The 11,710-nt window shown below is 37.3% G+C and overlaps 1 protein-coding gene across 1 annotated transcript in view; it reads right to left on the bottom strand.

The window, feature by feature from the left end:
• Positions 1-11,710, bottom strand: part of BPHL (biphenyl hydrolase like) — a 20,032-nt gene that overhangs the window by 7,363 nt on the left and 959 nt on the right. The window contains exons 2-5 of the mRNA XM_031060980.1: positions 11,419-11,485; positions 8,680-8,783; positions 6,485-6,651; positions 2,152-2,305 (exon numbers count right to left, since the gene is read on the bottom strand). Of these exons, the coding sequence (XP_030916840.1) occupies positions 2,152-2,305; positions 6,485-6,651; positions 8,680-8,783; positions 11,419-11,485 (492 nt within the window). The remainder of the gene's footprint in view (positions 1-2,151; positions 2,306-6,484; positions 6,652-8,679; positions 8,784-11,418; positions 11,486-11,710) is intronic.

Raw genomic sequence — 11,710 nt, 5'->3', positions numbered from 1 at the left:
AGTGTAAAAAATACATTTGTACAACTCTGCTGTGGTCTTCTCAGTCGTAGAGGAACATCTTGTTATTATTTTCCTTGTAATAAGGAAAAACAGAAAAAACATAATATTCAAAGGACTCAGTCCTAAAACTTGTGATGGTTCTTTCTGGAAGGCTTCACAAGAGAAGTTCAAGGTCTACCTTGTGTATAAAAATGGGACTGTTTCATAACAGTGTTCTAGACCTGGCAGTTCTTTTTCATGTCCTCTAGCCTTTTGCATCAACCCATGGATGGAAGTTCTTCCATGGCTCCTAGTAACTCTTAGAGGAAGGAAGCTCTTACTAAGGCATTCCAGTAAGCTGACATCATGGTACATTTCCCATAGTTTTACACAAAAACAAGTGACTCAGTAGAGATCTGTGACTCATGGCAGGCTGGCTAAAACTGTACAAATAATCTGACATTTTAGCTATTTATTTATCAGATTTTTCTCTTTTTTTTCCTCTAAAATTTTTGGTACCGCTCACAAACTAGGTATTCAAAAGGGTTATTTTCACTAAACTGTATTCCAGCTGTACTGACAAAATCTGGAACAAAGCTGGCACAGCAGAGAACAGGACACTACTGAATCATCAAACTGCAAAATATGCCACTAGCAAAGGTTTTAATTGGTTTCAAAAGGGAATTAAGGGAAGAAAGGAGTGAGGTGTTAATTAACAAAGAGAACCTGTCCAGTCAAATGACAAAGGCAGCAGTGACTGAAAGTATTTTATAACAGCCTCTGATTGGAGATGAGTCTGCTCACCCCAGGCTAGGTGCTACTGAACAATGGCTTCCCATATAGAATCTACTGTTTTATCCTTGTGGATGGCATTAATTTAAAAAGAGATGGGAGAAGCCAATGTTGAAAGGACACAGATACCAAATCAACACCTTTCTTTCCTGCCAAATCCTCCAATGCAGCTGACATGCACTGATGAGCCAGTTGTAGACTTCTGCTGCTACTCTCTGAGCTCTATCACAGGGAGAGATGTTGAAAGCAACAATTTACAAAGGACAAAGGCCAGTATTGCAGTGGGTGCTCAATGTAAATAGGGTGCTTTTTGTTGTTGTTTGGGGTTTTTTTAAATTTTTCTTTTACATTTTAGTCTGTTGTACAAGGAGGAGATGTGCATTTCATAGTTATGCAACAAAAAATTCGTAACTATAAAAACATGTAAAGAAATAAAGCATTTTACAGAGCTAAAAAGCATTTTGGTTTCTGAACTAAGAATATATATTACTACTGCTACTACCACTTTTAGTTTTACTATAGGCGAGGCAAATAGAGATGTGCAATACATACACTTGTAATTTTGCTGAAGTCAGAGAGATTTCACAGCTGGTATAAATCAAACTCCAGTCACTAAAATGAAACTGGGTTACATTTGTTGAGAGCTGACATGATTAACTCTTTTCATTTCTATGTTCAACAGGAAATATGGCCCCTTTCTGAATTCACCAGCCATTTCTTCCTAATTTTCTTTATAGTGAGCAGTGATCTCAGGTTCTATTTCACATGAGTGGAATAAGGATCAGAAGTCTCATATTTCTTTACTTTGCAAAGGTTTTCTAATGAAAACAATTAACTCTGAAGGAATGTAAATGGTAAAGACACCTTGGGACTTTTACTTGAATGATTCATTTGCCTCCTGAACTCAAAAGGTAAGTTATGAATTTGTTTTCTTACTGTCTATATTATATAGCTCCTAGAGGCAAAAGCTGTAATGAGCTAGCCCAGTAATTATCTGTGGACCTGGTTTTAAAAAGGTTGTGCAAGATGTGAGATAAGAAATCAAACCTGGGCTTTGATAGCATTATTTGGAATTTATTTTTAGAAATTTATTACAACAACAAAACTTTGACTTTCTGAAAACTGCTGATAAGCTATTGTAACTTCTACTTTTCATCAGGCTAAGCTGGTAAGGGCTTGTTAGAGGATCTATTTATCTTACCCATAGAGTAATTGTTAGAGAGTTTCTCACCATAACTTTAATCTATCCCTATACCTAGCAATGCAGCGAATTTTGTGTCCTGTCTCTTTAGGTTTGTGTCTTCAGCTCTGTCTCCACTTAGCTGTCACATGACTAAGATACTTGGGTCAAGTAGAAAGTAAAATAATTCATTTACATACCATTGTAAATTCTCACATCCTCTTGAGTAACGCTGGCATTTGCTCCCCAGACAACCAACTTGTGGATAAGATTTGGGTACTTTGCAGCAGCAATGAGAGCTGTAATTCCACCATCACTCCACCCCAGCAAGGAGAACTTCTTAAACTTCAGTGCCTTGATTCATACAAGAAAGTTACATGCAAATCATCAGCTGGCTTTACAGCCAAATGTCAAATATTTCTTGAAAATTAACTTAGGCACAACACTATGCAGTTGAACTATAGTTAGCTTTTATAATTAGAAAACATAATTTTCTTGCTATACATAAAAATGCTAAAAATAGTAAAATATTTAGAAAACAAGAAATTATACCTGCCATTTCAATTTTCTAAAACTCTTTAATGAAACAGGCAGTAGTGCTATTAGATTCTCGCTGCTGTTTTAAAAAGTCCTCCAAAAAAAGAAAAGTTTATTTAAAATGGGGAGTAAAAACCTTCTCAGAGAGCCTGATGATATGAAGAATCCATGGATTCTCTTTGTGTGAAGTTGGCAAAGACTATGACAGTGCGGATGGTAAGATTAAGCTAAACTTAAGAAAAAGAAAAGTGTAAGAGACTTGAAAAATGGAAGACATTGGTCTGGTTTACTAATGCTATCTGAGCTTGAAAAAAAAATCTGCTTTTTGGTAGCAACCAAAAAATGCTTAAAGTATTTTCTAAAGGATTGTATCAAATTTTAGTTGCTTATTCACATTTTCTGAAGCTTGTAAGTGTATATTTGAAATGTTACTTCACGGTCAGTTGCTATTTGAAACATTAAAAACTAAATTCCTCTTTCTTCAAAAGGAAGGCTTAGGGCAAAAAATATGACAACCAAGACCTTAATTCATTCTGACCAGTGACAGGACCCAAGGGAATGGCATGAAGCTGAGTTGGGGGAGGTTTAGGTTAGATATCAGGAAAAGGTTTTTCCCCAGAGGGTGGCTGGGCACTGGAAGAGGCTCCCCAGGGCAGTGGTCACAGCACCAAGCCTGACAGAGCTCAAGAAGCATTTGGACAATGCTCTCAGGCACATGGTGTGACTCTTGGAGTGTCCTGCACAGGGCCAGGAGTTGGACTCGATCCTGATGGGCCCCTTCCAACTCAGCATATTCTGTGATTCTATGATAATGCTTTCTACTAGAATTTGAAACACTTGTTTCCTCATAAATCACTATATGTCATAGGGAGTACTGATAGTCACAGGTGAGAGAATTTAGTATGTGTTATGTTCGGTGGAGAAAGAGTGGGGAAGGCAAAGGCACTCATCTGAAGGTTGTAGAGGGACGATGGTGCATCTAATGGTTCAATGGTTAAACAATATTTGAATTTTTGCATATAGGAACTGTGGTTTGTGAACTCATTCACAAGAAAATATATTTTGCAGTGTTTTTTGCTTTTGTTCTGCAGAAATTACAGCCTTTTAGATGTAACTAAGGAGTATATTGTACTTTTGGAGGAAAAAGAGCAAGTCAGTTGAATGAGTTGCTTTGGTGCTTGGTGATGTTGGAAGTCTAGGCCTGTTTTGTTGTGATAGAAGAAAACAGAAATGCAGGCAATGAGAGAAACAACTACAGAGGGATAAAAAGAAGTTTCTACTTTGCTTGTAAACTTAATGCTCAAGTGAGTCACAACTTTACTAATTGACTCAATATTTAGCAGACTTCTATCCCTATAAGGCTTTTCTGGTTTCAGCTTTATCCTCATTATTCCACTCACTGTAGTTTTCACCAATTTTAGATTTCACTCTGCAAAGCTGTAACTACTAAACGGAAAAGAAATAAGGTAGAGGAAAGAAAGGGACATGTAAAATAAGAGCTCATAGCAAGAAAAGAGAAATTTGAATTTTTGCAGCTGATCAGAAGTTGGCCCTGGTCTGATGAAGAAGTAGTTCATCTTAGCACAACTTTCATTATTGTGCTGCTCAAGGGCTCCTGGTATCTTGGCAGATTTTGGGGGTTGGCAGTAGTGCTTGTAAAGGTTAAATTTTGATGTTGCTACTGTTCCTCTACTGCCAATAACAAATGATGGAGCTCAAAGCTGGCTGATGGATGGAATAGCTGATTAAATTTTTGTTCTTCATGCCAGGTTATTTGAGATCTGTTTGCCTCCAGTATTTCTCATGTTTACTAGCCTTTATCTTGATGCATTCTTTGGGGTATCTCAGGATGCCTTTCCAGCGGGAGGAATTTAATTTATCCATTGCAGCCTTCAGAAACACAATGTGATGTAACAGACGTGCTGAATAAGGTGTGCAGTTTTGCTTGCTTTAATTTTTAACTATTTACAGTACAGGTCACTAACCTAACATGGGCAATCACCTGAAAGCTGATTGTACAGCACAGTTTTGTGGGTGATTTTGTGCTGCCTTTACTCAGTGAGTGAAAAAAATTTCTTTTGAAGTCACCTTCTCCATCCAGGCCTATGTGAAATGCAATCCAATGACCACATCCAACAGTGAGCTGCAATACAACATCACTCTGCACTGCACGTATGCTTTCACTGCATCACAGGGAGTGTAGCACAAGCAAAAGTTGCAGTTGATGTACAAAAACATACAGAAGCCCAAGCCCATCCTTTTGCTAGGACAGTGGCTCTGAAGAGTAAGAACTTCTTAAATATCAGCACTAATTATTTTCCTAATGATTGTTTTAATGCTATTGACTTTGCTAGCATTAGACACTGGGGTGGAGGGCAGCAAAGTGGACTCAGGTGCATCATACTCCTTTTATTTCAAGTAAACTCATTCACAGAACACAAACGGAGATACAGAACAGTGTCTTCTGCATAAAGGTGTCCTAAATACTCTGCAGAATTTCAGCTTTTGTTATTTCACAGAAACCTTGCATCACTCACAGCTCTAGCAGATACAGCAGAATCTGAAGGAGACTAGAACAAAGGTTCTGAAGGCCCACCCATATGGATGTGTTTTTGTGCTGATTGTAGGCTGGATGATGTATATAAACCATTATATTCTGGAAATCATAGTTGGAAGGATTCCTTGGGATTTGTGCTATCCTCAATAATATCCTAAAACAGAAGCTAGTCACCCACGCTTGGAAACACTTTAGTAAGTTGTTATTATATACTTATATTGAGAAACATTGTCAAAAAAACAGGATGCTGTGCCTCATTTGCTTTGGCAGCTCTAGAGACTGGTAGGCTGCTGTTCCATTTGGCTGGAAGCTACATGGTTACATTCCCTTTGGGGAAAGCTCGGTTTAACATTTTGTATTTATTAGTATTTGATCAGAGACAAGAAAGGGGGACAACCATTTAGACTGCAAGTTTGTCACCTATGCATGGCAGCATCTTTATTTTCTTTGCTAGTGTAGCAGAAGAAATTGAAGATTTACAGTACAGAGAGATAGCTTCTATGGTTAGAGGGCAAATCTGTGTCTTAATCCCGATTCTGCTGTCAGACTTACTTTGTTTCACTATGCAGAATCCGCCTGGAAGGCCACATTTCCAGTTTCAGATGGGTTTTCAGAAAGGTTATTGTTTATTATAGAAATACAGTTGGACTGACTGTCAGAATGTTGCCTCATATTTTTGGAATTTTAATGCTTTGCCAATTTTCTTAACATGACCAAAGAGACTGTATATCCTAATATAAAAATGCCAGAATATTAGCTAAAGCTAAACCAGAAAATAGTGTCAGCAGTTATAGAACAGAATAAAAGAGGAGCACAGAAACACAGATTTGAATAAAAAATCTGAAGGATTTTTCAAGAAGGAGAAATAATAACAGCTTTAGGCCTATTCTTTATAACCACAATAGCTGTATTAATTAGTAAGATTTGGTATGGTCACAGGAAGCCTTTGATTTCCCACAAAAATTATTTCAGTAATATGCTGTAAAATGCAAAGCATCAAGTTAATTTTTAGAATCAAATGTTGCTTAAAATGGGCCGCTAAAGGCAAAATGCCAAGATTCTATTTGGTAGAAAATTTTCTAAGAGCACTTCAGTATGGTAATCCCTTCAATTAAATTACTTTGCATAGATTTTGTTTCTTATACACATTTAACTAAACTAATATGGTTCTTGGCTGCACACCTCTTAGGGCAGGGTCTTAGAATAAAAGCATATTGCTCTATATTAATTCCTACTGCTGAGCCTCTATGCATCTCGCAGAATAGGTGGAAGATGAAAATATTTTCTGGAATAGTCTGTATATGCTCACTTTTAAGCCTTCATTTGTATGGTCTTTTCATAATTTGCTGTCTGCTGGAAACAACATCCCTCCTTCTCAAAATTTAAGGAAAACAACTTAAAAAAAAAAAGAAATAATAAAAATCTCATAATAGATTTACCTGCATAAGATCCACAGCATCTTTTGCATCCCTCTCAAAGAAATCTGGAGGAAAGTCTCGAGATGGAGGAATGGACTTTCCATAACCCCGAGGATCCCAAGCAACAACTGTGAAAAGTTGCTTATTCATAGACTTAAGCTGCGGTCCAAAATCAGTTTGACCACTCCCTGAAACATTAGAGTTTTTCAATTTTATTAACCACCATACTGCAAACATAGTATACATACTCTAAAGGGAAACTGGGGAAATCTTGTAACTTTATTCCAAATAAGAGATTATCCAACAAGTGAAGTACTCTATAATTGTAACTATTCATTGCAACTCTTAGACAGGAAGTGCCACAACTAAAATCTTTAGAAGCATCTGCAGTATGTTCAGAGCAAACCCTTTGTGGTAGGTATGAAAGTTATCAAGAACAGCATTTTCACATATGATTAAAAACAGTATCTTAAAGTGAGGTACCTGAGTGGGGATTCATATTCGACAGATTTAAATGTGGGCATTTAATTGCCCATATTACCTGGGCAATACAAGTGAAACTGACAGAGCAGGAATATTTTGCTACAAATCTGTAAGTGAAAAGCACTGTGCCAGACAGTTATTATTTGATAAATCATCTCTATTGGTGCTTAAACCTGACCTTTAAATACTTTGTTGCCTGAGGAGACTGTGGCGACACAGAAGCATAAAATGATATAATTTTGTTTTTCTAGTATGTAAAAATAAGCCAAATACAGCCTTTTTTTTTCTGATGCAGAACCATTTCTTTTATTAATTACTCAGCCCTTCAAAGGATTTAAAAATTACGTAGTCCTGTCTATTGTACTAAGCTATCTATGAATGAAGGTAACCTAGCATGAAGGTAAGACTGCAGTTTGGGTTGTTTGTGTTGCGGTCATGTTGTAATAGTATCAAATGCTATTTGATTAAAACTTGTTCAAATTTAATGCACTGAAATATGAAATTTGCTATACGTTGCTATATTAAAAAGGCCATTTAAAGGCATTTAAAGGGCTTTTTTCTGTTTACTTGGACAAATCAGTCCTCAGATACCATCAATAGGTCTAAGTTATAAAAGAGGCTTTATATGGCCTGCTATGATGATAGCAATGTATGCATAATAATAATAAATAATCATCAATAATAATATTGCTCACAACTGAAGAAATACATTATTTCTGTTTGAAGAGTTTGCATTGGCAACAGTATTGCTAGTTTAAAAAGCTGTTTAAAATCAATAAATTGAAACATATTTTTCATATCTTTCAATAATTAAAGGATGACTAGTATTAATTTTTTTCCACTCTCCCCCTGAGAATTCTTTGAAAGAAAGAACCACCCCATGAAGACTTGAAAATGTTGCTGCCAAGAAGAACAAATGTTTCCTGCTCTTCAGTTCTTGACATTTTATCATCTTATCCAGCAATTCAATTAAGCATTTGCCCAACTCTGAGGACAGTAACAGTCCTACTGACAGCCTGCCATGAACTGTTGGTAAGTCTGATGGATCTTTTAGAACTGCAAGAACCCAGAAAAAATAGGCTGTGTTAATTTTAAAAGGTTGTTATCAAAAGCATTTTCAATAGACAGACACCACTTAGCTAGCAGAACCTGTTGTCCATCTCAAAAAACCACTGAGAATCTTAATGATGTTGCCCTGAATAAACAAAATGTGAAAACACATCTTTAAGCAAAAAATTAATTTTAACAGTGATTTTTTCACAATAAACTGTAAGGGTTACATTATGTCTATAAATTCAGTTGGAATCCATCCAGCTTCCAAAGAGGAATGCATAATTCACTATGTGTAACAAATATAGATGACCTGATTTTTTTCTCCCCCTTCTGCTATTTTCTACCTTGTGTAGAAAATTTGCTATTTTCTACCTTGTGTAGAAAATTTGCCACCTGTCCGGGGCACTGCTTTTGCACAGTTAAATCCAAAAGCGCAAGTGACCACTAGGTAAGTCAAGACATTGTATAAAAGGTACCTGGTAAGATAAATGAAATCTTCTAAAAACTGATGGGAACAACTCTGCATTTTCCCTTCTGTTTAAAGTGTAGCAATTTTTTTTAACGGCAATGCTCCATAATCAGGTGTTGAATACATTACAAAATAGTTTTGTGCATTCTTGCTGGAGACCAAATGGATAAAGAAGTGGTTGCTCTACAAAGACAAGATAAAATCTCCAAACCTAGCATTCCTGGAAGCAGAAGAACTGCATGGCTTCCTTCTCCTGTTTGCTGATAATGCAGGTGGACTCCATTCACTTGGATTTTGGCAGATGTTATTGAAGTACTAAGGACAGGGAAAGAGGAGAGAAATAGGAAAAGATTCAGAGAGTTAATATTAATTACTACCTGGTCACTCCAGGAATACAGAATAATTACTTTTCCTAGATATTAATGACAGCACTGTGAGATTTTAATGGGTTGCTTGCCTTTCATGGGTGCATAGAAGATTAAAAAAAGCTTCTCAGGAGCAGAGAATTATTCAGTTGTGACCACTATGATATATATTCATACCTAGGCTAAAGGCTTAATATACTTAATATACCTAGGTATATTCATACCTCGGCTAAAGGCTTGGGGGTGGGAAAACAGTCTTGATGGTGCAACCAGGAAATTATAAAGGCAGCTTTACATGGCTACAGAAACATTGAAATAAATACATTAGAGAGGAAAAACCCTCATTCTGTCACAGCATAACTTTCAAAATGGCTGATGTTCACCTTGCTATTACTAAACTGAGCCTCTTCATCTGCCAGAGAAACCACAATCTATTGTTGCTGTTCCTCATGAACCACAGGGTCTGCAATGAAAACCACTTTGCACTGAGATGAGAGCGGAAAAGAAGAATGTGATAATAATATTTCTGTCAGTGTAATCTCACCAGGATATAACGCTTAATTGGAAAATACCACATGAGCAATAAATCCACCCACTAAAAAATCACGACAGAAACTGACTGCACAGGCCATCTCTCAGCCCCAACACTTAATCCCTACACTAATCTTGAGTACAAAGCAGGACATATGTGTAAATGCAAATAAGTGACCCAAGAAACCATGTCCAGATACAAGCCCCTAGTGAGAAGCAGAACTAGCACAGATTCAAAGTATCTTCTTAACAGTATAAACCATTACATCTGTTCTCCCAGGCAAATTTGTGCCCTAATGGTTGCATAGCATCTTTTCAACAGCCTAATTAATTTTATTTAAAGCTAATATGATAAAAATCTTGCCATTTGGTTACCTATTGAGTAGCCATAATTTTACCTAGATTAAATATTCATGTCCCATGAGTTCAATCACTGTGAATTCATGTGCATAGAGACATGTGGTTTTCCAGTCTTAGATACAATAACAATCTCTATTCCTTGATATGCACTGGGCAATTCATTAACAATTTAATTTTAATCTATAAAGTCTGAACTACTTACAGTACGTATAGAGTTGAAAGTGGTGGATTACCGGTAAAAACAATCCCACTAATTTAAACCCTTTTAATAGGAAAAATGAACAATAGCTTGCAAAATCAGGTTCCCAATACATAGGCGGCAGTTAAACCACAGAAACTCTTCAACACAAAGCCAATTTTGATTTTACATAAAATCTTGGGTCGATGTAACCCATCATGCCACATGCCTCAATAAAAGCTGTGACTGCGCAGAATAGTATCAGCTCCTTATGTGCAGATCCAATTTGAGAACTGGAGTACAAATGCAGATCTGTGGCAAGGGTACAGCACAAAGAAATTCATTGTGTAATTATGACTTTGGTGAGTTTTGCTGAATTGCTATGCTAATGGGATCCAAATGATAGTTTACCTGTAATGCTAAACTTCCTTATAGTCCATGTATCACATTTGATGTGGTTTATACACCTCACAATTCAAATTTTGCATGTAGCACTCATATGGCTGTCCTAGCCCCTTTTTGAATACTGACTTCCACTTTTTTTCTTTATAAGGGTTTTTTTCTTATTCTTCATATGCAATCTTTTGGTTTGTCATTAATTTTAACTGGTATTTTATTATAGTTCTCACCACAGTATATCAGCACATTGTTCTTATAAAATTTTAATAATTATGTGTTGGGGTTTTTTACTTATGATGAATAATTTCCAAACTGCTTTCAGCTCCTAACAAAACAGAAATAATCAGCATCTTGCTACCTTTCTAAAAACAAGTTAGCAACATAGTTTAATAGACAGAGTTATATATTCTGCTTTCCTGATTCCATTTTTTTCACATAGTTCTATGTTTTTAGGATTAATTATTAACATCAGGGCCTTGAGAATTTTGCTGAGTCTGTGATGCTTTTCCATTCTTGGATTATGCCTCGGTGTGAAGTCCACTGAAATCCATGAGTTTAACATAGAGAGTATTTTCAACACTTTTTGGACTAAAAACAAATGAGTTGGGTTTTTTATGCACTGAGAAATTGTATTGGAACTGGCAACACCTAAAGTGTACTTAGTCCTCTCAATACCAAATTTCTGTGAGTTTGAAATCACTTCATCAGCTTGCTTGCCAGCAGGATGACCTCACTTCTGTTTTCATAAAGAATGGTTTTTTTGTTGGTTGACAGAATTGGAAACTCTGGTAAAACAAACCAAAAACCCCACCCTGATATTTCGAATCAGTAATGTTAAGGTGTATAACTCTCTGAGGAGCACTGGATACATACTGCCTATGTTTACCAAGGCAGCACAGATGCAGAGTGGGCAGATCTTGTGCTTCACCTCGTACTCTGTAGGAGCGCAGCTTAACCTGGGAACTACCCCTGTTCCAGCTGTGCTACAATGCGACCTGCTCTTTATCTGTGCAAGGGAAAAAAATTATGGTACTACGTCAGTTTTCTTCTGCGGAATAAGCAGTATGATATAGATTAGATACATGTGTTCTCTTGGCGACCTCCAGGGAGCCCTTACCAGCAGCAGGTGGCCGAGGGCAGGCGGTCAGCGGCACGTCCTGCCCTGCGAGGACCTGGTACGGATCCTTGGAGCGCAGGAAAGCAGGAGCAGGCTCCTCAGGACACGGCCCGAGTCCCCGCTTTGTCACCTTGTCACCCTCCCGATCCGCTGCACCACCCCTTCTGCTAATACGCTTCGTCCATCCCGCCGCCTGTCTGACAAATACCCCCTTCCCCAAGCCGCGGGAAGGAAGGAGGGGACTGGGGAAAGGGAGAAGGAGGCGGCTGTGGATTTTAACCGTAGCAGGGGG

Source organism: Geospiza fortis, unplaced genomic scaffold (genome assembly GCF_000277835.1).
Source record: "Geospiza fortis unplaced genomic scaffold, GeoFor_1.0 scaffold154, whole genome shotgun sequence".
In the NCBI taxonomy this organism is placed as follows: Eukaryota; Metazoa; Chordata; class Aves; order Passeriformes; family Thraupidae; genus Geospiza; species Geospiza fortis.
This window is presented reverse-complemented; position numbering and strand designations above follow the sequence as displayed.